We start from the raw sequence: 27842 nt of genomic DNA, 5'->3' as shown, positions 1-27842 counted from the left end.
ACTACAAAATGCATGGTGGTGCATGACTGTAATCCCTGCACTCAGGAGGTTGAGACAGGAGGATCACTGCAAGGTCGAGATTAGCCTGAGCTATAAAGTGAGTTCAAGGCTAGCCTGAACTGCATAGTGAGACCCTGCCTCAAAAAAAAAAAAAAAAAAAAAAAAAAAAAGCATGAACTTTGAGAACATTAACACTAAAGAAGTCACAAAAAGCCACATATTATGATTCCCTTTATATGAAATACAGAAAATTACATCAGAGCAGCAGTGTCAAACAAATGTTTCTAATAATTTTATCTAATAATTTGTATGACAAGGAAACACTAACTCTGAATCCCCCAATAAAGCAAAATGCCATCCCTCTAAAATTTTTACTATTCTGATTTTACTGTTCTGTATTACAAAAAAAGTCTATTTCATATTTGGGAGTAAAGGAGCTGTTTGGGTTTAAACCCAGGGTCTCATGCAGGCTAGACAAGCACTGTACCACTGTGAAAATTCACTATGTTTTTATTTTTGTCAATAAAAATCTGTGGATTTGTAGTGAGAACATAGCTCAGTAGTAGAGCAACTTGCCTATTATACCCAAGACCCCAGGTTTCAGCACCACAAAAAATAAGTAAATAAATTTAAAAATTTTGGAGTTTTGATTGATTTTGCTTCTTAGTGTGTAAAGAGTGAAGTACTCTTTACCCAGTCTTTGTAAGAAAGTTTGCCATCTTTAAAATAAACCACTCCAGGGTCAACCTGAGTCTTAGGGTACAGTGGTACCACCACCCCAGCTATACAAGTGGTAAACCTACTCTGGCTCAGGCCTAGCCCAGGAAGGAGTCCAGTCTCTTTCACCCTTCATCAAACCACCCAAACTCCTGAGCACTGTACCTGCTCCCTCCCCCAGTCCCTCTGCAACCCCTTCTTTACAATACACAGGATGGCTTGACCTCCCACGTGCCAGGTAGGCACTTATGCCACTGAACTAAATCCCCAGCCCACCCCCACACATTCTTAACAGCCCACCTCAGGTAGCCCCTCACCCCACTGACACTGCCCTTGAAAAGGTAAAAGAAAAGTCACAAAACACTTAAAGTGATCATGAAATGTGGACATCTTGTCACTCTCACCATCCCTATGGTATTCCTGGCACATGAGAGGTATTTCTCAATAAATCTTTCCTACTCTTAGCTTCCACTGTTCTCTGGAATTCATTCTTTGATTTTAGGGATATGAACTCAGCACATTTGGGTATTACATTGCTCACCTTTCCTATAGGAGCAGGAGGCAGAGGTCTGGAAGGATCCTGTCCAGCTACCCTGTACAGTTTGTATCTAAATATCCACCCCCTCACCAGCCTCATACAGCCATACATAGGTGGCAGCTTTTTCAGAGAAAGCTTGATCTAGAGTGTGTCATGCTGGGATTAAGAGTGGTGATTATTAAATCAGTCCACTCATTGGTTTAGCACCATCCTAATCCTAGTAGCCTAGATACAACACAAAAGTTGCAAAAAAAGCTGCTAAGGTCCTTCTGGCCACTATGAACTGTTTGCTTCTCCTCTGTAATGGCATCCCACCTTGGAGCCAACCAATTATGGACTGAAAGCTCTACAAACTGTGAGCTAAATAAACTTTTCCTCCTTTAATTTTTGGTGTCAAGTATTTTGTCTCTGCAATGAGAAAAGACATATCCTATCATGAGACTCAGCCTCAGTCTGGATGTACTCCTTTGTGTTTTCAAGGGAAGAAAGGGCTGAAGGTAGACTCTCTCACAGCTGCCTGCATCTCTAGTGAGCCCTAAGTGATTTCTTCTCAACCTTACCCCTAGTTTAGAATGCTCTTCCACAGCATCTTCTACATGAGCCCAGGGCAGACCTAGATATAAAATGATCAGCCATGTGGGAAAGCAATCAAACTCTAGAGAGGGTAGTATTATCTTCCTCATGTAGGTGATGCTAAAAATGACTAGATAATACAATAAATGTCTCCCCCATCACCAAGGACCTGCACACTACCAAAATTCAAGGATCCGATCTCCACTTTGAACTTACACTCTTAGCATGTACCAACAGAGCTGGTCACTCTACCTGCACAAAATACTTCAAGTTCTTGTTTGACTTTTCCTGCTATTTGTGTACTTTGCTATCTATGTGATCTCAGGGACCTTTCTGTAAACTCTGTGGACTCACCTTCTTATTCCACATTGGCATCTGACAGGCACCTCCAGTCTCTTCCCAAACCTGCTGCTCTTGAAGACTCCTGTCTCAGCTAATGGCAGTGACGTGCCCTCAGGTTTTCAAAATTCCTCAATTTCTTTCACTCACTGCTTTGGTTTGACTGTTTGTCTCCTCCCAAACTCATGTTGACATCTAATTGCCATTCAAACAGATATAAGAGGTGGGATCTTTGAGGTTGATTAATACCTTTAAAAAAGGATGGTGCAGATCCAAGGATATAGCTCAGTAGCACGAGTGCCTGCCTGGCAAGCCCAAGGTCATGAGTTCAATCCCCAGTACTCAAAAGGAGGGTGCAGCCCCCTCTTTCCCTTTCATCCCATTCCTTAACCTCTCAACTATCGCCACATGGTAACGAAACAAGAATGCCCACACTGGCACTGATTGATACTGGACTTTCCAGCCTTCAAATCTATGAGCCAAAAATTTCCGTTCATTTCAACCCAGTTTCAGTTATTCTGCGGCACCAAACAGATTAAGACAACTATCTACCCCTTTTCACTCTTTCTTTAAATGTATATACAGAATCTGACCATGTCCTTAACACCAAAACTCACCACTCCCCAGACTAACCCTTCCATGCTTCCTGAGAGTCCTGGCCCACACAGGCAGCTGCAGCAGGTTTCTCTTCTCCCTCTCCCCCAAAAGACACCCAAAAGTTGCTTAAATTGCTCAGAGCTAGGACCAGGAGTCAAAGGGTCTGTGTCCTGCCCTCTGTCCTCCACATCACACTTGGCCACAGAACCTGGCCTTCCCCAAGGAATAGAATGAGCTCTGGGGCTGATGCCGCCACATCTCTGGCCTGTCTCACCTTTAAAGCAGAACAACTGTTCGCAACAAGAGGGGCACAGAGGGCTCACCACACAACATTAATGGGGAAAGCACTCCACACCACAGAAAGGCTCTGTTCCACCTCCAAGCATTAAGCAACTTATCTAAGATCTTCCCCACAACCAGTGGATCCAACTTTTTTTAAGAAAATGTTAATAATGCTGTCCATCATACAAAGAAAACAGAAAATGAGGCAGAACACAAAGGCAGTAAGTAGTGCAAGAAGAAACACAGGTGTTAAGCAATAGAAGGGCAATGTGGTGATTCCTCCATCCAGTCCAAATAAGTTCACACATGCTCCAGAACACTGCAACTCAATTTTAATATTGATCTTAAAATCCTTAACAAATCCAACTTAGGAAGCTGAGGCAAGAGAACTGCCACATTGTGCATTGTGAGCTCAAGATCAGCCTGAACTACACAATGAAATCCTGTCTCAAAAAAAAAAAAAAAATCCAAAATAATCTGCATTAGGCCAGAGACTTGGTTCAGTGGCATAAATGCCTACCTGCAAAGCACGAGGTTCCAAGTTCGATTCCTGGTACCAAAAATAAGTCTGCATTCAACAACCATTCATAAATTAAATTGGCACAAGGCAGCTCCCCTCAGCATAGGTAACACAATTAACACATGAATGAAATCCTTGTCACTCATAAACAGTCATAAACAAACTACCATAGGCTACATTTCACCAGCTAAAGACAATACTGTTTTTACACATTTCACCGTAAGAAACAAGGCACAATCAAATGGATTTGGTTAAGAATGTCTTTCTGAATGCGCAACATATGTACCACTATTGCTCCCTTATTATTGTGCTTTGAAATTTTGTTGTAGTTTTCTTCTTCTTTTCTATCTTTGAATAAAATGGGTTTGAAAGAAAAAAAAAAAAAAAAAAGAATGCCCTTCTGCTCACTGACCCTTGAAGCTTCAGTTTCAGAGGTCAGAGTGGTCCCTGCCTTCCTGCAGGGAATGAGAAAGACAGTGAGAGAGGGGCTGGAGGTTTAGCTCAGCGGCATAAGTGCCTGCCTTGCAAGCAGGCAGTCATGAGTTCAATCCCCGGTACCGATAAAAAGGAAAAAGACAAAAAAAAAAAAAAAATATATATATATATATATATATAGAAAGACAGTGAGAAAGAACATGCAAGCTGTTCTCTTCCTCAGGTGCCCTACTGCATCCCCAAACCATAAGTCTATGAGCCCTGACTCCACCTTTCCTTCTGGCAAAAAGGCCCCACGCACACCCTTTCAAGGTCTCAAAGGTCAGACTTCTCTGCCTGGCAAATGTCCTGTTTTCTTTCAAATCCTGCTTAAAGAGAACCTCTCAGCAATGTCCTCCCTCCTCTACATACAGCACCCTGGGCCATAGGACAATGTCACTTCGCCCATCGCTCTGAAACACAGTGCACACAGGTAGTACCAAACTAACCATTGCACCCCAGAGATCTGAAGTGTAAAGGGGAGGCTACCCCAAATCTTAGCCCAACACATTTCATGCTGATTGACAAAACCAAAACAAAGGACTGCACACCTTGGAGAGTGAAGCTAATACTGAGCCTGGAATGAGGCTAGAGTGTATACAGCAACACAAACAAAACAAGGTAGTACAAAGGCCACAAGGGCTGGCCTCATCGTCATCAAGCAGCTTGGGACCTGCCCGAGGCACCCCAGTTATCTCTGTGCTTACTCTTCACAGGCCAGACAAGAGACAGCCCAACATTTGTTCCAGAAGACACATCTGTTCAATCTCCAACAGCTTTCCTGACCAGAGAGCTGTGTTGTTGTCTCACAGCAGTCTCAGTTCAAACTTCCCCCCAACCTCTGCCAGAACACAGCACAAAAGGGGCCAGGGTCTACCTGCTTCAGTCACACACAATAATCTTGCAATGCAAAATGAAGCCACCTGAAGAAAAAAAAGTGACACAGGAGGGAGCCAGCTCACCTATGTGGAACACCCTGGGTACTATGTACTACTCCACACATTGACTAACTAGGACAAAGAAATGGGAGACGGGAACACAGGAAGAGAAAATACAAGGCCAGGGTTGTGCTACTTATCACCTACCTCAAACTTCCCTGTCCAAGCTTGCCAGGTGAGGCCAGGCAACCAGGCTGTGCACCAGACTGGACAACATAGCTTTGCACAGAAGCACACTAGTCACAGGGAATCTTCTCCACCCCACACCCCCAGCTAAGACAGCTATCAGACAGGAAACTGAATCTAACAGCTTCTGAAGAGGGAGCTAGGAATTGAAATCATAGCATTCCCACTGAGCTACATCCCCAGACCACTTTGCTTTGTATTTTGAAATAGGGTCTCGCTAAATTGCTGAGACTGGGCTCAAACTTCCGGCCTCAGCCTCCCAGAGTGCTGGAATTACACATGTGCACCACCAGGTCCAGCAGCTTTTCATACCCTTTAAGAACATTTTACCATTTTGCTCTGTGACCCAAAGGATACCTCAGATTACCTCACTAAAATGTGACAAGCCACTCCTTTTCCTCTTCATGAAAGAAACTGGAATACAAGACCCACTTAACAGAATCATTGTAAGGACCCAAAAAACACAAAACAAAAGTCATACAGGTAGGTATGTAAATCTGAACTGTAGAGGGGGAGCTGCCCCCAAATTACAGAGGCATAGCTGTAATCCCAGCAAGTAGGATCACTTCAACTTCAAGGCCTGCCTGGGCTACACAATGAGTTCAAGGTCTGTCTGAACTTCACAGTTGAGACCTTGTCTCAAAAAAAAAGAACTCTGCATAAATCACTTAATAAAGTAACTAATAAAAAACCTTATCAACAGACTGAGCCTCATGGGATCTAGTTCAACTTCCCATGGCATTTGGAGAAGCCACAAAGCAGAGCCTGGAGCCACTGACCTACTCCCTGTGGGTCCACCATTCAATACGTATGTCTACTAGAAAAACCAGAGCTAAGATGTCCTACACCTTCCCCAAGCAGCTCCAGCTACTGCTGGTCCAGTCTTAGTACCTGCCTGTCCCCTGCCAAGATGGTCTACTCTGCCAGCTCCTTAGTCCTTGCCCACATGCCCACCACCTCGGCCCTCCTCTGGGCACCCAAAATACCGCTTCCAATCATGCTTCTGCAGCACTAATTGCTGTCCTCTCAACCCCAGTTGTGTTATCCTTAGGATGTCTCTGCCACTAGCATTTCCCCTCAGTATTATGTGCAGAAGGTATATGTAGGCCAACTCAGTGTCTGCAGGAATTGGTTTCTGGAGCCCCATGGAACCAAATCCCCCGAACACTCAAGTCCCTCGAAGCAGTGCCTTATTCCCATGGGGCTTATACACACACACACACACACACACACACACACACACACACACGCGCGCGCGCACACACACATACACAAATGCACACACGCATGCACGCACACAAGCACACGCATGTACACCCCTCTGGACACTTTAACTCATCTCGAGATGCCCTAGGACACCCAATACAATGAAAATGTATTGTAAATAGTTGTTACACTGCATTGAGAAAAAAGTCTATACATATTTGTACAAACACAGCTCTTTTTTTCTAGTATTTTCAATTCACAATGGATGAAATCTGAAAATGTAGAACCCACAGACACAGGACCAACTGTATTTGAATACCCCAAACTGGAAACATCTCAAATGCCCACATACAGCACAACAAATAAAGACACAGGCATATGTTCTCTATAAAGAAACAATAAATGCCCTGTAATCCCAGCACTGGGCAAACTGAGGCAGGACAATTGTCAGTATAGTTCAAGGCCAGCCTGGGCTATATAGCAAGTTCAAGGCCTTAAATACAGTTGAAACTGTATTATTACTCAAAAAAAAAAAAAAAAAAAGAAACAATGAAGGTTTGAGGTAGATATATTGAACCTAACAAGCATTATGCACTTGTACACACATGTATATTGAAACAACACATGATACCACATTAATACATACAATTTGAACACTTGCCTACCCCAGTTAAAAATTAGTCACATTTAAAAAGCTAAGGACCAGGGGTTTAGTTCAGTGGCATAAGCACCTACCTGGCAAGTGCAAAGTCATGAATTTGACCCCCAGTACCCAAAATAAATAAATAAATACATTTTTTAAAAAGCTGGGGAAAAAAATGTGGCATAGCCAGGGATTTAGCAAAATGGTTCAAGTGCTTGCCTGGTAAGCATGAGGTTGTGAGTTCAATCCCCAGTACCAAAAAAAAAAAAAAAAAAAGTGGCATACTGAAACAATAAAAGATTACAAGGCACTGAGGATAAGCAATCTACAGCAGTATGAGGCAATACAGGAACCTTGGAAAAAGTCAGGCTGACTGAGGAAGCCAGACCTGAGCAAACATGGTATAATGTCCACCATACAAAGTTCAGAAAGAGCTGGGTGTGGTCATGATGCTATGATCCCAGCACTGTGGGAGACTGAGGAAGGAAGACTCCAAGTTCAACCCTACCTTGGACAACCTTCATTGACTAAAATAAAAAAGGGCAGAAAAACTAGTCAGACAAATCAGGAGCCAAGATAGCAGTTAAAAATTAAATAAAATAAATCAGACACATAAGATTAAATATTACATAGTTTCTCTAATATGAGAAACCCAAAGTAAAAATAAATTAACAATATTTTTGCAAATGGGAACAGGACCAAGAGATGGAAAGAAGGTGGACAAGCCAGGCGTGGTGGTGCACTCCTGTAATCCCAGCACTCGGGAGACCTGAGGCAGGCGGATCACTGCAAATTGGAGACCACCTTGGGCTACAAAGTGAGTCCAAGGCCAGCCTGAACCGCATAGTAAGACCCTGTCTCAAAAAGACCAAAAAAAAAGAAAGAACGAACGAATGAACGTGGACAGAGGGGAGGGAAAGGGAATGTAAAAAAATTAAGCTGTGTTATATACACAATGAATGTGGATCTCTATGTGCAGTAAGAATACTAAAATTTTTTTAAAGACAGCAGTTAACTTTGAAGACCACAGGATAGACATCCATGGCACAAGACACTTCTGCTGTCCTGGTAACAGTCCTTGCATGCTTGATCTAGATGCTGGCGTAAATGTACGAAAGAAAGTAGACAAGATTATGTGTCTCATTAACAAAATAAAAGTCTTTATTTTTATTTAAACATCTTACTGTTCCTGAGTTTGACTGAGATGTAGGGTCAGACACTGTAAACCTGCACCAACAGATTCTAATAAACTATTTCTATGAGCAGACGAAAACAGAAAGGGAGGCCAAAGCCAGAGGGCAGGAAAGACCAGACCACTCACAGGGCTTTTGGACTGGCATTCTTATTCACCCCGCTGTTCCAAGAAACTCACAAAACACAGACAAATTCCAAGGATAAGGAAGCAATAAAGGATTTCCAAGTTCTGTTTGCTCACTTTGGAATGTGACAGGAAGTGGGACACCTAGATCCTGAATACAGAAGCAATCTCAGTACGCAATTTTCAAACTGTACAGATGACTAAGAGCCCTCCTGTCTTCGGCTAACATTCAGCAATGTTCCATGTCAGGTGTTTGTGTGGACTGGCAACCAGCCATCCTTCATTATCTGTCACTTGTACTTCAAAGAAACAGCCATACTTCAAGCTGATAAAGGAGGAGGATGCAGTTTTCCAACTCTAATGAGACAATGATGAGCAACTGCAGTCAACAATACACAGCAAGGTGACTGCACTTACTATATCCCCTCCATCTGATGGTACCTCCAGACAGGGCTGTCAAATCAAAGACAAGGGTGTCATAGAGAGGCAGGGACACAATTTTAACAGTTCTAATAGCCATATTTTTAAAAAGAATGATTAGAGCCAGGCATTTAGCTCAGTGGCATAAGTGCCTGCCTGGCAAGCGGGAGGTCGTGAATTCGATCCCCTGTACTGAAAGAAGAAGAAAAAAAAAATGATTAGAAATACATCATATGACTTTCTATAAGATTCTATTTTATATCCAAAATGTTACATTTCAGGACATAACCAACAATTTTTAAAGGATTAATAAGGTATTTTACATCCTCTTTTTTTTTTTTTTTAATCGGTACTGGGGATTGAACTCGCGACTGCCTGCTTGCAAGGCAGGCGCTTATGCCACTGAACTAAATCCCCAGCCCTTTACATCCTCTTTCTACAAGTCTTTTCAAAATCCTGTGTTCAGCTCTTAAGAACACAGGTCATTTCACAGTGCCCTTCACTTCAAGTGCTTGAGTTATGTGTGGCCTGTGGCTATCACCCCGGTCAGCAGCAGCTCTACATCTTCGGTGACAGGAATTAAAGGGGACAGACACATATATCAAACACAAGAATTCAATCAGCAAAAATAATAACAATGCAATCAGACAGCCACCAGGTGTGGTGATGCATGCCCGTAATCCCATCACTCAGAAGGCTGAAACAAGAGGATTTGTGAGTTCAAGGCCAGTCTGGGCCACACAGTGAGTTCAAGGCCAGCCTGGACTAGTGAGATCCTATTGCAAAAAACAACAAAACATGCAATCAGTAAAATCAAACTTAAGGAAAACTTTGGGACAAATCAACTACTAGCTTCAAAACTTAATTGCAGCTGGATGTGGTGCTACCCACGTATAATCCCAGCTTTGTAGGAGGCTAAGGCAGGAGGACTGATACCAGCCTGGGCTACAGAGTGAGTTCAAGGCCAGCCTGAACTATATACCAAACCCTGTCTCAAAAAAGACTTAACTGCAAAAGTAAAAATGAAGACACTGAAGAGAAATCACTACTATCCTGAGATTTAAGAGATCTATAAAGGCCAGGCTTAGACAATGCTGTTCCTATTTTGAACTGAAATAAGATATCTGAATACTGCCTGGATATTTGAAATATTTACATTAGCTAAAATATCCTCAGATAAAAATCTGAGAACTGAAATTCAAAATAACTGTGGGTGAGGAGGGAAGAATCAAGACAGGCTATGACGATGGACTACTTATTAACACTGAAAGACAAAGCCGGGGATATAGCTCAGTGGCATAAGCACCTACTTAATAAGCACAAGGTTCTGAGTTCAATTCCCAGTACCCCCCCACCAAAAAAAAAAAGGCTAAAAAATGATAAGTAGGTTAACCTGAAGCCAAGAATATAGCTCAGCAGCGTAAGTACCTGTCACATGCAAAGTCCTGTGTTTGATTCCCAGTACCAAAAAACAATTAAAAACAAAAGTGTAATACTGATAATTTGCCAAGAAATGAGCTGAGTGGACAGGGAACAAGCAGAAAGATATTAACATCATACTTCTGGAATTCAGAACCATGAAACTGTATTATTATTCAAAAATTTACATATCTGTAATCCCAGCACTCAGGAGGCAGAGGCAACAGATCTTCTCTAGTTTGTGGCCATGCTGGGAGAGCCAGTGAGTCAAAGTTCAGCCTAAACTAGATAGCTAGGCTGTCTCAAAAAAAAAAATAATCCCCAGGCATGGTGCTGCACACCTATAATCTCAGCACTCTGTAGACTAAGACAGGAAGACAGTTCCATATTTGAGCCCAGCCTGGGCAATTAAAAAAAAAAAACTCAAGGGAATGTGAGAGGGCTAGGGATATATAGCTCACTGCGAAGTCCTGAGCCTAATCACTCATACCACCAAAAAAAAAAAAAAAAAAAGAGAGAGAAAGAAAGAAAAAAGAAAAAACAAGAAAAGATTTGGACTAGAACCAGACACCATAGCACACATTAGAGCCTCCCTCTTTGGTGATTCAGAAGCTCAAGGCTATCCTGGGCAACATGGAGTCTAAACAAAACAAAAAATTTAACTTCCTCAACAGACTTTCCAATCTAACTAGTTGGCTACAGCCACAAGTGCCATTCTGCAGCTTTGTCTAGGTTATTTCTAACTAATTCAATCTAATTTCCTGTTGAGAACTATTTGTTCAATTACCCTATTAAATCCTGTGATGTCAAGGACCAATCTCACAATTTTCCATGTCTTCTTTCGAGCATCTAATGTACCGATTCATCAATAAGTGGTGCTCATCAATCCATTAGAAACACCATTTTATTTTTCAGCAACAGGGGGAGAACACAAGGCACTCTACTACTGAGCTACATCCCCAGCATCTCTATTATTTCAAGAAAAAGTTTCACTAAATTGCTAGGCAGGTATGATCAGTAATCAGCAACCTAATAAAAGTAGACTAGAGGACTGGAAGTGCGGCTCAGTGGCACAGCACATGCATAGCATATATGATGTCCTGATTCATTCCAGCACTGCAAATCAAAACAAGATGCCCAAAAACTTCTCCAAAATAAAATTCCAATTTATACTGATACCACTAAGAAAGTGACCTATTACATATGAAGACACCATTTCAAAGGGACTGCCACCTCTGAAGAGCTGAAGGACTTAGTCTGGCTTTGTTTCTGCAAAATCCAAAACTTTCAAGGAAGTTTTTTTTTTTTTTTTAAGTTATTTTTAATATATAAAAACACTAAGGGTTAAATAAAAGCCAATAGTAGTGCACATCTAGAATCTTCACATTCTAGGAGGCTGAAGGAAGTCAACTGCAAATTCAAGCACAATCTGAGCAATTTAATAAGACTCTGTCTCAAAATAAATTTAAAAAGGGCTAGGGCTGTAGCTCAGTGTGAAGGTCCTGGGCTCAAATCCTAGTACCACCAAGAAAAAAAAGTTAAAAACAAAACAGGGCTGAGGGTGTAGCTCAGTGGTAAAGCTAGGGTTTTTGAGGACAGTGGTGTTTTGTGTTGCTGAATTTTGTTCTTTACAATGAAGATTAAACCCAGGGCTTCAAACATGCTAAACAACTGTTCTACATGTACTAAGCTATATTCTCAACCTTGGTCCTTCCCCATTCCCTTTTTTAAATAAAATTTAAAGCGAGGCCTGGTGACACATGCATGTAATCCCAGGACTCAAGAGGCTGAGGTAGGTGTTCAAGAGACCTGAGTTCAAGGCCAGCCTGGGCTACAAAGTGAATTCAAGGCCATCCTAGAATGCACGAGATCGTCTCAAAAGAAAAAAAAAATCTGATATAAAAAAATAAATTTTAAAAATAAATGGGCAAAATGGCACATACCTATAATCCCAGCACTTGGGAGACTGCAGCAGAAGGATCACGAGTTCAAGGCCAGACTGGAGCTACACAGTGAAAACTTGTTTCAAAAACTAAAATATAGCAAGCATGGTGGCACACGCTTGTAGTCCCAGCACTGGGGAAGCTCAGGCAGGAGGATAGTCGCAAATTTGAGATCAGCCTGAACTACAAAGTGAGCTCAAGGCCAGCCTGAACTGTAGAGGGAGACCTTGTCTCAAAAAGATAGATGGATAAGTAAGTATGGTGCACGTGCCTGAAATCCCAGCACTTAGGGAGTCTGGGACAGGAGGATCACTGCAAACTTGAGGCTGACCTGAGCTACATAGTTCAAGGCCAATCTGAATTAACAGCAAGACCCTGCCTCAAAAAAAAAAAAAAAAAAAGAGTTCTTAATTCTGCAACTGATGATTTTTGCATATTTGCAAAGGCTGAATGCCTCTAATAACCGTTCGTCATGTGGTTGGCTCACTGAGCAACTTAAACTGAGTCAAACTGTCCATTCATGCCAGGGTAAAAGCATCTACCAAAAATGGTGATCCAGGATCCAGGCATGGTAGGACACACCTGTAATTCCAGCACTTGGGAGGTTGAGGGAGGAGGATCACTACAAGTTCAAAGCCAGGACAAACTGCATAGTGAAACCTTGTCTCAAAGACAAAAATATGGTGATCCATTTCAAAGAGAATGTCACCTCTAAGAGTTAAAAAATTGCCGGACGTGGTGGCTCACGCCTGTAATCCCAGCACTCAGGAGGCTGAGGCAGGAGGATAGTTTTGAGTTTGAGACTAGCCTGGGCTACAAAGTGAGCTCAAGGCCAGCCTGAACTACATAGCGAGACCCAGTCTCAAAAAGATTAAAAAAATTTTTTTTTAATTAATTCTAGTATAAACATAAAGTTCCTAAAAGAATGAATACAATATATAAAAAAAATAAATTAAAAAAAATTTCGGGGAAAAAAATAAAAATAAAAATAAAAAACAAGAATATATATGTTACATGCTAAATGATTTTTAAAGTCAAACTCAATAGATAGGTAAACAAGTGAAAGGCAGAAGTAAAAAGTCAGGGCACTAGCTCCCACTCTGGCACAGCTTCCTGTGGGTGACAGAGTGGAGAGGCAACCAGGGATAGGACCAAGACTTCCCAGGACAGACCACACAGTAAGAACCCCAGACAAACTGACCTGACCACTATGCAGATGAGAACCTATTTCTCAAGATCTATAGTAGATGCTTCTGATCCTCCCTCTTCTTTTACCAAAAACCAACCAAAACCAGAGAGACAGGAAAAAGAGAAACTCCATCAAGGAAACATCTGAAAACAGATGCCTGTGATGGGGGGGGGGGGGGGGGGCTATGGATGTACCTCAGTGCTAACAGTGCTGCTGCTACGGTTTGTGTCTACATGTCCCCCACAAGCCTCAAGTGGTCATTTGTGGGGCTTTTTCAGAGGTAGCTGGATGTAGAGTGTGCAATGCTTGAATTGATTTAGGGTGCAATGCTAGGATCAAAGGCACTAGGATTGAGGGTGTGGGTGCTACCTGCCCTAAGTAGCCTGGATACAATATAAGGGATAGAAAGAGCTGTGGTCCCTTGCTTGCTTTGCTACCTTCTGCCTGCCATAAACTGTTTCTCCTCTGCAATGCCTGTCAGCCAAGCCACCCTGTCTTGGAGCCCGCCAATTATGAACTGAAACCTCTACAAAATGCGAGCAACTTTTCTCCCTTTAACTTTGAGCATCTGGTATTCTGTATCTATTTCCCAACAAGGGAAAAGTAAGTAAGATAATTTGATACCAGAGAATTGGAGTCATTGCTGTGGCTCTGACCATATGATCTAGGAGCCTTTTTTTCTTTGTACTGGGGATCAAACTAAGAACCTCAAACTTGCCAGTCAGGCACTGTGCTACTGAGCTATATCCAGTCCCTGTTTACATGCCTTTAGAGCTGGCTTGTGGGAAGGGGAAGAATTAGGAGAAAGATTTGGCAATACTGGTAGGAAAAGTAGAACTGAAACATCTGAAGCTATACTTGATAGAAGACTCTGGTCAGAGCTCAGAAGACCAGAAGGCTTATAGAAATGATGCCAATAAAGACCAGGTTTATAAGGTTTCTGCTGGGAAAAACCACACCAGCTGCTAGATTCCAGATGATGTGTGTTATGCCTTCACAGAAAATTTGTCTTCATTTTGCACCTCTCCAGAGACTTTGCCTGAAACTGAGACTAAGGGCAGCAGACTAATTAATCTTGCAGAAGAAATTTCAAGGCAGTCTAATGTTGAGGACTGCAGGGCTACCGTTAAGGTTCTCAGTCATATCTATGTTGAAAATCAAGAACAGATACTGGGGATCTAGCTCAGCAGCATCATAGCACCTTCCTTGCAAGCATGAGGTCCTGAGTTCAATTCCTGAAAACAAAAACAAACAAACTAAAAATATCAAGAACAACCCAGGGCTGGCAATGCAGCTCAAAGGCACAATGCCTGCACAGCAAGCACAAGTCCCTGAGGCCCTGAGTTCAATTCTTGGTTTAAAAAAAAAAAAAAAAGCCCAGGAGAATGACTTAAAACACGCATTTAGCCAGAAATGAAGCTCTAGTAAAACAGTGGACTGCAAAGAGCAGAAGTGATCTTGATTTCTGAGAACAGATTAGAAAAGATGGCCTGAGGGCATCACAAGAAGCAGCTGAATCCCTCCCTTTTCAGTCTCAAAACTGCAAAAGTGAAAGACTTCGCTTTGAGAGCCCCAAAAATCCTAAATAAACCAGTATCAGTCAATGAAATCACAGATATAATTAAAAACCTACAAAGAAAAGCACAGGCCCTCCCTGATGGATTCACTGCTGAATTCTACAAGAAATTTAGAGAAGACTTAACACCACTACATCTCAAACTCTTTAATGAAATTGAAAGGGAAGCAGTATTTCTAAATTCATTCCTGAAAGCAAGAATTAGCCTGATACCAAAAGCAGAGAAGGACCCAACTAAGAAAGAGAATTAACAGGCCAATTTTCCAAATGAACATTGATGCAAAAATCCTCAATAAGATACTGGCAAAGAGAATATAGCAAATTGTCAAAAAATTGTATACCAGGGCTGGGGATTTAGCTCAGCGGCATAAGCACCTGCCTTGCAAGCAGGCAGTCGTGAGTTCGATCCCTGGTACCGATAAAAAGGAAAAAGACAAAAAAAAAAAAAAATTGTATACCATGATCAAGTGGGATTCATCCCAGGGATATAGGGATGGTTCAACACACATAAATCCATAAATGTAACACACTACATTAACAGAGTCAAGGACAAAAATCATCTGACATCTCAATACAGGCAGAAAAGGCTTTTGACAAAGTCTAGCACCCATTCATGATAAAAACCATACAGAAAATTGGAACAGATGGTATTCATCTCAATCTGATAAAAGCCATCTATGACAAACCAATAACCAACATCATACTAAACGGACAAAAATGGAAAGCTTTCTCTCTAAAATCAGGAATAAAACAAGGATGTCTACTGTCTCCACTCTTTATCCAGTACAGTCCTGATAACTTTAGCTGAAGCAGTTAAACAAGAGAAAGAAACAAAAGGAAAAAAAAAAGTTAAAGTATGGTTACTTGCAGGTGACATGATACTCTACTTAGAAGAACCTGGAAAACTCCATCACAAAAAAATAAGTAGCTGGATACAAAGTTAACACTCAAAAATCAATAGTTTGGGCTGGGGATTTAGCTCAGCGGCATAAGTACCTGCCTGCCTGCCTGCCAAGTGCGAGGTCCTGTGTTTGATCCCTGGTACAAAAAAAAAAAAAAAAAAAATAGCTTTCTTGTACATGAATAACAAACTCACTGAGAGAACAATCAGGGAACAACAACTTCTACAACAGCATTTAAAAAACTGAAATACCTAGGAATCAATCTAATGAATATAAAAGACCTCTACATTGAAAACTACAGTGTTCTGAAAAAGAAGATTAAAGAGGATATTAGAAAATGGAGAGATATCCTGTCATCTTGGGCAGGAAGAACTAATAGAGTAAAAATGGCCATACTTCCAAACTGTTATACAGATTCAATGCAATCCCGATCAAAATTCCAATTGCGGGGCTGGGGATTTAGCTCAGCGGCATAAGCACCTGCCTTGCAAGCAGGCAGTCGTGAGTTCGATCCCTGGTACCGATAAAAATGAAAAAGACAAAAAAAAAAAAAAATTCCAATTGCAATCAACAGAATTAGTGAAGACAATCTTAAAATTCATTTGGAACCAGAAGAAATCTAGAATAGCAAAGGCAATCTTGGGCAACAAAAACAGGAGAGGGAACATCACAATCCCGGACTTGAAATTATACTATAAAGCTACTGTAATAAAAACAGTATGGTACTGGCAAAAAAAAATAGACCCAAAGATCAGTGGAACAGATTAGAAGATGCAGAAACAACTCCAGACACATTAAGTCAACTTATCTTTTTTTTTTTTTGTACTGGAGATCGAACTCATGACCTCGCCCTTGCCGGGCAGGCGCTTATGCCACTGAGCTAAATCCCCAGCAAGCCAACTTATCTTTGACAAAGGTGTCAAACACATTCACCAGAAGAAAGATAGCCTCTTTGATATATGGTACTAGAAAAACTGGCTCTAAGGGGCTGGGGATTTAGCTCAGCGGCATAAGCACCTGCCTTGCAAGCAGGCAGTCATGAGTTCGATCCCTGGTACCGATAAAAATAAAAAAGACCCAAAAAAAAGAAAGAAAAACTGGCTCTACACATGCTAGATTAGAACAGACCTGTATGTTTTACCATGTATTAAGCTAAAATCAGAATGGATCAAAGATCTTAATATTAAAACAGAAACATTAACTCTGCTGGAAGATAGACTAGGCAAAACTCTTAAATACACTGGTGTAGGCAAAGATTTTATGAACAAATCCCTTATTGTACAGGAATTATCACAAAGAATCAACAACTGGAATCTCATCCTATTGAAAAGCTTTTGCATAGCAAAAGAAACCACCAACAGAGTGAAGACACAATCCACAATGTGGGAAAAAATGCTTATGAGCTATACCTTAAAGGATTACTATCAAGAACATATTAAGAGCTCAAAAAAACAAACAAACAAAAAAAAAAATCAGCCCTCCCAGATTTAAAGACCCAATCCAAAAATGGGCATCTGAAATGAATACACAGTTCTCAGATGAAGAAATACAGATAGCAAATAATTATGTGGAAATCTTTCAATATTAGTCATTTGAGAGATGCAAATTAAAACAACACTGAGATTTCCCCTTGCCCCAGAAAGAATGGCTATTATCAAAAAAAATCAACCAACAACAAATGCTGGTGGGGCTGTGGAGAAAAAGAAACACTTCTCCACTGCTGGTAGGAATGCAGACTGGTGCAACCACTGTGGAAATCATTGTGGAGATTCCTCAAAAAACTAGCACTAAAGAAGTCCCATTCAACCCAGCTTTTCCCCTTCTGGATATCTTCCCAAAAGTATTAAAAACATCATACCACAACATACATACACCCATGTTTATCGCAGCACAATCTGTAACAGCCAGAACTTAGAAACAACCTAGGAAGTGGGGGGTTAGCTCAGTGGCACAAGTGCTTGCCTGGTAAGCCTGAGGTCATGAGTGCAATTCCCACCATCAAAAAACAAACGGGCTGGGGATTTAGCTCAGTGGCATAAGCACCTGCCTTGCAAGCATGGAGTCGTGAGTTCAATCCCTGGTACCGATAAAAAAACAAAAAAGACAAAAAAACAAAGAAACTAACAAACAAAAAACTGTGAGCCAAAAAAAACCTCTTTTTGCCAGGGGTTTAGCTCAGCAGGATAAGTGCTTGAGGTCATGAGCTGGATTCTAGTATCAAAAAAAAAAAAAAGAAAAAAACTAAATACCCACTGACTGAGGAATGGATAAAAAAAAAAAAAAGCCATGGTATTTTTACATAATGGAGTACTACTCCATAAAGAAGGGTAAACTGGAGACTTTTATGGGTAAATGGACACAACTTGAAACCATACTCATTAATGAAATAAAGACACACATATGTTAACATCATACTGTCTCACAAGGGTGAAAAGCTGAATGTATCATATGTATATGTGTATGTATATGTATACAAAAACATAGTTACGGGCTAGGGATTTAGCTCAGTAGCATAAGCACCTGCCTTGTAAGCAGGCAGTCGTGAGTTCGATCCCCGGTACCAATAAAAAGGAAAAGGACAAAAAAAAAACACATAGTTAAGATAGTTATACTACTGATTTCTCTGAGTTCAATGAAGAGAAAGATTTGTGCTGGTGTGGTTCGGACAACTTGTGTTCTAGATGCAAGACTTGGGGATGACAATGTGTACTGTGTACCTACCACTGTTGCCCCCAATTGATGTGTTTTCAAATGTCTGGTTTTTTTCTTCCTGTTTTTTTTTTTTTTTCCCTTCTTTTTTCCTTGAAATAAAATGGATTTGGAAAAAGAAAGAAAAAACAAAAAATAAAAAGAGAGCCCCAGAGCATCATGTTCCAGAATGAGGGGTAGGGAAGTTGTTCTTGGTGCTGTTTTTAGGTGGATGCAGAATGCAAGAATTTTAGGGTCAGGAAGGCTTCCATCCAGATTTCAGAAAAAGGCCTGAGAAGTTAGGCAGTGTGCCTGTGAGAAGGCAATGTGTAAAATTGTGAATGTGAAGCTGAAGATGCAGTAGAAACAACCCTCAAAAGTTAGAAAAATCAGGAACATGGATTGTCCAAGAAACTGGCAAGGAACGTGGAAAGCCAGCCAAAGAAATAACCCATGGGGGCTGGGGATTTAGCTCAGCGGCATAAGCGCCTGCCTTGCAAGCAGGCAGTCGTGAGTTCGATCCCTGGTACCGATAAAAAGGAAAAAGACAAAAACAAAGAAATAACCCATGGGAAATACAGCCACCAGAAGACCCACAGGGTTGGAGTCACCTAAGCAAGCCCTTTGGATTGCACAATTTGTCACAGGTTGCTTGGTATTCTGGAAGTAAAACTGTGAGATTTAATGTTTGCACTGCTGGATTTTGGTCTTGCTTTGTTCCCATTCCTTGCTATTCAAATTTGTAACTTTTGGATTAGAAATGTCTATCTTGGGCCGGGGATTTAGCTCAGCAGCATAAGCACCTGCCTTGCAAGGGCCCAGTCGTGAGTTTAATCCCCAGCACCATAAAAAAAAGAAGTATCTTTTTTGTTTGTTTGTTTTTTGTTTTTTTTTTGCGGTACCAGAGATCAAACTGACAACCTTGCGCTTGCCAGGCAGGCGCATAAGGAAATGTCTATCTTGTACCATTGGCTATTGAAGTGTTCAGCTTTCTTTTCATTTATACAGGGGCTTGCAGCTAAAAGTTCGCCTTAAGTCTCAAAAGACTTGGGACTTAAGACTTTTCAGCAATGCTGAAACTGTTAGGGCTTTGGCAACTCTTGGAGATGGACTAAATATGTCTTCTGCATAAAGGATGTAAATGAGTCTTTGGGGGACTAGGGATAGAATATTATAGCATGTGTCCAGACGTCTCCCCAAAGCCTTATGCAGTCACAGGTAGGGCTTTTTTCAGAGGTAGCTGGATCTAGAGCATGTGACACTGGAATTGATTAATGGTATAATGCTGGGATCAAGAGCAGTAGGATTAAGGTGTGAGTGCTGAACTGGTACAAGAAATAAGCTGATACAAGAAATAAAAAGAGCTGCTGTCATCCCTTTGTTTTTTTGCTACTTTTTGCCCACCATGAGCTGTTTCTCTTCTGCAATCTGATCTGCCAAGTAACCCTGCCTTGAAGTCAGCCAATTATGGACTGAAACCTCTACAAACTGTGAGCTAAATAATAAACCTTTCCCCCATTAACTTTGGGTGTTAGGTGTTTTGTCTCAGCAACAAGAGAAAAGTAACTAAGACAAGTATTTACGTAGTACAAACACAAGGCCCTAGGTTTACTCCCTAAACCTGAAAAAAAAGAAAAAAGGAAAAAATGAATAGGAAATGGAAAATGCGAAGAATCCTAAATCATTTCACAAAGGAAAGGGTGAAGTGCATAACGTTGACAAGCAGGCTGACCTAACCCCACAGAAAGGCTCAGAAAGCAAGGACGATACTTTCAAGGGGAATAGGTATAAAAACCCACAAAAGAATAGTTCCACAAGTCTCCCTCTTCTGTAACCACAGGAAACTAGAATCTCAGCCCTGAAAAACATCAGAAATGTACTGCACGGGGAAACAGTAGCCACAGAGAAAGCCAGGAGTGAGCCCCTTCATGGAAAACAGGAGCTTGAGAAAAGCCTATTGAACCAGGGGAAGATCCTCTTCTTTCCCTTGCCCCTTAACCTAGCTCCAGAGCATCCACCTGCAAAGATGGCTCCCAAATGACAATGATTCAACTCAGAATTTTTCAACTTTATGAGAGTGCAAAGGCAAGTGCACTCAACGGGAACTATACTTGGAATTTTGATCACCTAGGCTGACACATGAGTTCCATCTCTTTTAAGAAGCTGGGCAGAGGCATTAGGCCCATAAAAATCACAAGAGTAAACTTACAACCCACATACTATAGAGTATTGTGTTGCTCAGTTCTGATGTCCAGTAGGTTAGATATACTAGGTGCATTTACAACTTAAAATTATTCTCAACCAAGCTGGGGATATAGCTCAGTTGCATAGCGCCTGCCTGGCAAGCTCGAGGTCGTGAGTTCAATTCCCAGTACCAAAAAGAAAAAATTTCTCAACCTGGAACAGGTTTATCAGCATGTAGCTCCATTACAAGATGAAGAGCATCTGTACCAATAAAGCAAAAGACTAATAAATCACTCTCCAAGGAAACCAAACCATCCCTGTGAACAGACCAGGGGACAATAACATTTGCTGGAGAACAAACTGAAAGCAGGAGCCAATCACTGTCCTACACTGAAAACTCCAAGTAAACATACCCTCAAACACTCAGCTTTCCAGGTTCAGTACTTTATTCTTCAAATAACTAACTACATAGCCAAAGATCACCAGATGCTAATAGATTTCTATCATGAAAAAAATACCGAAGAGCCAGTCGTGGTGGCAGATGCCTGTAATCCTGGGTACTCAGGAGGCTGAGACATTAAGACTCATGCTTTAAAAAAAAAAGAGAGAGAGAGAGAGACTCATGCTCAAGGCCAGCCAGGGCAAGCTGGCAAGACCTTGCCTCTAAATAAAAGTTAAAAAGCAAAGGAAACAAAAAAATACAGAGTATGAAACACATTTTTAAATGACTTCATAACTAAAAAAAATTTCAAAACTTTCTAATAACTGCAACTTTTAAAATTCATCTATAATTAAAATTCATATTATACACATAAAACAAAAACATGGTGCACTAAAAAAGAACCAAAGCACAGGAATAAACATTAAAATATAATACAAAAGTTTAAAATTCAGCAAAAAAAGCAAACAATCAAAAATGCTAGAAGACCAAGACATGACAGAGATACAAAACATTTTAAGAGTCAGCTGTGGTGGTGCATGCCTGTAATCCCAGGAGGCTGAGGCAAGAGTCTAATGCCAGCCTGGGCAACATAGTAAGTTCAAGACCAGCCTGAACTACATAGTGAGACGGTCTTAAAACACACACAAAAAAGTTTAAATCTAAAGAATGATATATATTCACTACAGAAAATGTATAGAAAAAAAAAAATAAAGAATGATATATGGTGGCACTCTCCTGTAATCCCAGCATTCTAAAAAAACTGAAACAGAAGATCAGAAGTTCAAGTCCAGCCCAGATAACTCAGCAAAAGCTTATGTAAAAATAAAAATGGGTTCGGCATATAACTGGACCTAAATGGCCTGGGTTGTAGCCTCTGTACCAAAATAAAAGGGGAGGTGGGGTGGCAACTAACACAGAAGTGAAACTGGAAATGAAAAACTAAAGTCATAGTAAAGAACACTGTATATGTTCTCAAACATATTGTAAAAAACTTTTCTGTAAGGAAAGACATCAAGCTCCATTCAGCTTTCATGACAAAGGAAAAGGGCTAGCACTAGGCATAGCCAAGAACAGTTACGGAAATCAAGGATACAGTGATCCTGAAAAGAATTAAAATGGACTTCTCAACACTAGCAATAAAAGATACTGGGGCAGGACTTTAAATGACTAACAATGGCCTGGGTACAGCTCAGTGTTAGAGAACTTGGACATCCAGAATTAGAGAGCTAGACATCTTGGGTTCAATCCCCAGCACTGGGGAGAAGAAACATTCAAAATTACTTACAAGGGGCTGGGGATTTAGTTCAGCGGCATAAGCGCCTGCCTTGCAAGCAGGCAGTCGTGAGTTCGATCCCCGGTACCAATAAAAAGGAAAAAGCCAAAAAAAAAAAAAAATTACTTACAACCAAGTCAGGCAGGATGGTACATACCTATAATCCCAGCATTAGGGAGGCTGAGGCAGGAGGACTGCTGTAAGTTGAGGCCAGCCTTGGCTACACAGCAAGACTGCCCAAACTACATAGCGAGACTGTCTCAAAAAAAAGGGGGGGGGGGGCTGGGGCTTTAGTTCAGCGGCATCAGCGCCTGCCTTGCAAGCAGGCAGTCGTGAGTTCGATCCCCAGTACCAATAAAAAGGAAAAAGAAAAAAAAAAAATTACTTCCAATCAGGAATTCCAGGTCTAGTCAAAATTACTCTACAAGTGTGATGGGAGAATAAATGCATTTTCAGAACCCAATCCCCAAAGCTTGCCTCCCACAGCTCTCTTGGAAAGCTACTGAGAACATGGTTCACCGTGAGGGAGCACAAATAGAAAGACAGACAGCTGCAGGAGAATTCCAGGACAATGTTATACACCCAACTAAAGGAACATCCATTCTGACTATGACTAAGGGTGAATACAAGAAAAAGTATGTGAGAATTACAAACATTATCTACCAGATGGGCAAGGTAGATTCCCTTTCTTCCCAGCATCCCAGCACTCTGGAAGGCTGAGGCAGGAGATCAAAAGTTTGAGTCAAAGCGGGGCTTGATGGTGTACTCCTGTAATCCCGGCACTCAGGAGGCTTAGGCAGGAGGATCACTGCAAGTTCAAGACCAATCTGGGCTACAAAGTGAGCCTAAGGCCATCCTGAACTGCACAGACACCCTGTCTCAAAAAGACAAAAAAAAAAAAAAAAACAACTGAGTCCAGCCTAGGTAACCTAGTAACCTAGCAAGACCATGTCTCAAAATAAAAAATAAAACAGGGCTGGGAATGTGGCTCAGTGCAAAAGCTCTTGGTTCAATCCCCAGTACCAGGAAAAAAAAAAAAAAAAATCCATCTACTCTCAGTGGAAATCCACAGATAATCCCTAAAATTGGTAAATAAAGACAACATAAGTGTTTATTTAGAAGATGAAGTAATCCAAGGTCCTGTGGCCTCTCTAGAAAGGCAGGAGAAGGAGCTTTTTTAAATGACTTTTAGTACTTTTTAAAATTGTGAATGTCCATTATTATTTTAAAAATCAAATAAGATTAAAGGAAAAGACACATAGGCACCTGCTAGACAAGCACAGAATTTGCCTGGAAAAGGCACCTGCTAAATGGTTGGGAAAATATCCTTGTGCACTTCTTTGGTCTCTGATCTACAGTGACCATGGACTTCTACTTAGGTCCCAGGAGAGGAGACCTCACTTTCTTTTTTTTTTTTTTTTCTTTTTCGTTTTTTTATCGGTACCAGGGATCGAACTCACGACCGCACACTTGCAAGGCAGACGCATATGCCACTGAGCTAAATCCCCAGCAGCGAAACCTCACTTTCTAACCTACAAAATGTGCTTTTTAGTGTTAGAATGTGTTGACTATCCGCAGGCCAAGAAGAAAAGTAATATGCAGTTGTGTAAGTTTCAGGTATCAACCTGGCTAATCAATTTGGCAGTGAATCCTCACACAGTAAGACCTTTACAGACCGCCAACAATGATCCCAGGGTTACCCACCTCCAGAGGGCCAGCAACTTTGGCTCGGTTGAAGACACTCCCCCTATCACACAACTCTAACAACGCCTACAGTCAGAAATGTAAAAAGAGTGCCTTTATTAATTTTAAATGACCACCACAGATATAATAAGGCTTTAGAAAGTACTGATTCTTTAGCCTGACCAGCTGCATTTTTACCTACTGTCCCTGTTTCCTCATCTACAAACGGGGATGTAACAGAATCGACATTAGACTGCTATTAGGCTTCCATGAGTAAATTCACTCAATGTAGTATGGCAGGGCCCAAATAAGGGCTCAATATCGTGAAATGTCATTATCACTGGCTGTCAAGCTCTCTATCAAGGTGCCACTGAGAGAGACATCAGAGACCACTCACAGCTCCATTTATTAAACACTATGTGCCAGACGCAGAACAAGTGTTAGGCCTACAACTCACCAGATAAGTCATTTAATTCCCACCAAGTCTTATTTTCCTCCTCTGCTAAACAGAAAATAATAGTATGTGCTGCAGTACTACTTGGAAATACTGAGGTAACTCCTATAAAGACTTGCATAGTGCCTGGGACACAGAAGATGCTCAACAAATTGTATTATTAATCCTTACAAACCTCACTTATACACCTGGAAGTTACTTGGAATGCTCCAATGTATCTGATCCCAATGTCAAAGTTGGTCCTTGAACCTTGATGATACCAACACACACTTCTTGCATTCAATCTGAGAATTCTCACACCAACCTAGTTTACTTACATAAATACCTCCCAAAACGCAAGAATACTTAAAAGCAACAACCATGCATTAGTCATAATATGAGGTAAACATATCATTAAGCCTTAGGCATCAGCCGCTCACTACACCTTCGCTTTCTGAGATCTGGAAGTCCCAACAGCTACTACTCCCGTGGCTAATTTCAGAGAAAAACTGCGGGGCGAGCACTTTCTTCCACGCCGGCCGCTTCCTTCACCCAGAGAGCACGCTGCCTCTTCACCGACGGCACCCACGCCAGAAAGCCGGGGTCTACCCCGCCGGTGCAACCAGGACACAAAACTACCCCGGCCACAAGGTAAAAAAAAGCCACCCCCGAACAAAGAACACCAACTCGCCGTCCCGACTCCGTACGGTATGTCTGGGGTAAACTTGCTCCCCACGAGTCCCCGTGAAGGGCTCGCGGCTTTGTCCGAGACAGCGCGCCGGGCCGGCCAACTTTTCCGTAAAGATGGTGCCACGCTCTCCGGGAGCGAAAGGTCACGGCGCAGCCCGCCCGCGCGGACCAGCCTCGCCTCCGCGGCGCCGAATTGGCCAGCCTGACTTTCTCTTTGTCTCTGCTGCGTGGCCCGACTCTGCCTGGCCCTGCCCGGCCCCGGGGCGAGACAGCTCGCGGACAGTGGGGTTGCGGCCGCTGCCGCCGCCAGGGCCGCAAGCACAAAGCGCGCCGGCGAAACGCGGGTCGGACACTGGGGCCTCGGCACGGCCAGGCCTGAGGCGGCAGTGGAGGCCCGCACGCGCGGTCCCGCCTGGCCAGCTGCCAGCCGGGCGCCCAGGCCCCCGCCCCCGCGCCGCCACCCCAGTCGCCCGCCACCCCCGCGCCACCCAGCCGGCCCAGGGCCTCACCTCGGCATCGGCGGCGGCCATGGCCCGGGCCCGCAGCGTGGCCCCGCCCCTCCCGCGCGCCATCGCCCCGCCCGCGCCTCGCGGTCCAGAGCTGGGGCGGGGCGGACCGCCTGCAACTACGCCTGCGCGCACACCCACGCCTGCGTACCAGGGCCCGAACCCTGGGGCGCCTGCGCGCTGGAACGGGGGCGGGCGGCGCCTGCGCAGGGAAATCTGCCCGCTGCACTCCGGGCCTTAGTGCTGTGAGGCTCAAGTGCCCTACTCAGAGATTCCCATTTACGGAGCCGCAGCAGTGGTTGAAGGTGGTGTTCCAGTCTTAGGAAGTTTGCGTTCCTATTCGTTACCCACAGACCACAAAAATTAAATGGGAAATTCTAGAAATAATTCCTAGCTTTTCAGTTGCACGCCCTTGTGAGTAACGGACGAAGCCTCGCCGTCCTCTCCACCCAGGCACGATACTCTCGCTCCAGCAGTGTCTGCAGTAAGGAACTTGATTCCGTGGCCTTTAGCCTGCCTGATGGTGGCCACAAAGCGCCAGAGTGGTGATACCAGGAGATTTGAATAACGCCAAAGAGGAGCTGTGACATCCTTGCTCTAAATGAAAAGGTGAAAGTTCTCGACTTAATTAGGAAAGTCTATGGTAAGGTTGCTAATCTCTGATAACAACAACTCTTGCAAAAATAAAATTTTTAAAAAAGAAAAATCTGCTAGTTTTGCTTTCATTCCTTTTTTTTTTTTTTTTTTTTTTTTTTTTTTGGTCTTTTTCCTTTTTATCGGTACCGGGGATCAAACTCACGACTGCCTGCTTCCAAGGCAGGTACTTATGCCGCTGAGCTAAATCCCCAGCCCCTGCTAGTTGTGCTTTCATACCTCATACTGCAAAAGTTATGGCCACACTGCGTGATGAATGCTTGGTTAGGATGAAGAAAGCATTAAATTTGTTAGTAGAATAGAAAACGTGTACTGAGTGATGACAGCCCTATTGGGCCAGAAAGCACTGAGTTTACACCAAGATTTCCACAGGGATCCCCTGAAAGGAGGAGAAAGTAGTAGCACAGACGCAAGAATAGGTCTGGACTGCTAAACAAAATTTAATTGTGAGGGCTGCTCCTGGGGATGAAGAAGCTGCTGCTACATTTCTGGCAGTGTTGAAGGAGAACCCTGTAAAATATGAGTTGTCAGAGGGCTGGGGATTTAGCTCAGTGGCATCAGCACCTGCCTGACAAGTGTGAGGTCCTGAATTCAATCCCTGGTCCCCTCCACTAAAGAAAAGTACGAGTCTCTTTACAGAGGATAAGGAAGAAACTGTAGCCGAACTACTAGTGTAGACATGACCAAATTTTGCCAGTATTTCCTCCTGCACATATAAAGGATTTGTACACTATCCTCAGGATCTACTCAAGGACTGCAGCCTCTACAGCAGCACTTTGCTAAGTTAAAGACACAACCTGCCAATTAAAATGTTCTTCCAAAAGGTTGTGGGGGTGGGGATCTGCTACCAAGAATCCCAGCTGTTATTTTTACTGCTCCTGGCATCGATCCAGCACCATCACAATGTCTGTGTAGTCTGGGTTCACCTAGGTCACCCAAAACAATGACCCTCCTGACATAGGTCCGTAGCAGCATAGTGTGGAAGCCTACCCATCCCATCACTCATCATACAGGGGAGTACAGAACAGTAAGAGTATGACAGACCATTTACACGTTTTTATTACAGTGTAGTGTTAAAATTGTTACTAGTTTTGGTTACTCTATTCTTGTGCCTAATTTAATATTTATTGTAACACATAGTACCTACAGGGTTGGGTAAACTGTGGTTTCAGGCATCCCTTGAGAAGCTCAGAACATATGCTTCCCAAATGAGGGGCCTGCAGTAACCTTGAATCCTAAATTGGCATTCTGGTGGGTTGGCCAGGATGGAGACAAGGTTTCCACGCCTGTCTCACACTTATATTGACTTGACTTTCACACTCCCTGAGTTATATCTTACGGTTTTGTTCCAATTGAAGGTTACAGGTAAGATCCTCAGGTTCATAAGCGTGATGATTGGGTGTTCATGCTCTATGTATGACATGTGCCTCCTTTCAACCTTGTTACGACCTCGGCACATTACCCGTCTGACATGAAAAAAAAAAAAAAAAAAAAGAAGGTTACAGGTAA

General features: G+C 42.4%; 1 protein-coding gene and 1 non-coding gene across 22 annotated transcripts in view; one reads left to right on the top strand and one right to left on the bottom strand.

Moving 5' to 3' along the window:
• Positions 1-25807, bottom strand: part of Ehmt1 (euchromatic histone lysine methyltransferase 1) — a 175318-nt gene extending 149511 nt beyond the window's left edge. For 4 of the 21 annotated variants that reach the window (XM_063228480.1, XM_063228590.1, XM_063228607.1 and 1 more), the window contains exon 1: positions 25683-25804. In XM_063228480.1, coding sequence (XP_063084550.1) covers positions 25683-25745 — 63 coding nt within the window. In that variant the 5' untranslated portion in view covers positions 25746-25804. Of the gene's footprint in view, positions 1-25190; positions 25301-25682 lie in introns of those variants that run through there. The other 17 variants (XM_063228476.1, XM_063228494.1, XM_013155834.3 and 14 more) reach the window with 13 other exon arrangements.
• Positions 25808-27703: 1896 nt separating this feature from the next.
• On the top strand, positions 27704-27805 carry LOC134472241 (small nucleolar RNA U13). Its single transcript, XR_010042135.1, has one exon. It is a non-coding gene; the product is annotated as a small nucleolar RNA U13 (small nucleolar RNA).
• The last annotated feature ends 37 nt before the right edge of the window (positions 27806-27842 follow it).

The sequence above is a fragment of the Cavia porcellus genome, unplaced genomic scaffold, assembly GCF_034190915.1.
Source record: "Cavia porcellus strain 051 isolate PalLab524CR breed Dunkin Hartley unplaced genomic scaffold, mCavPor4.1 scaffold_1, whole genome shotgun sequence".
Classification (NCBI taxonomy): Eukaryota; Metazoa; Chordata; class Mammalia; order Rodentia; family Caviidae; genus Cavia; species Cavia porcellus.
This window is presented reverse-complemented; position numbering and strand designations above follow the sequence as displayed.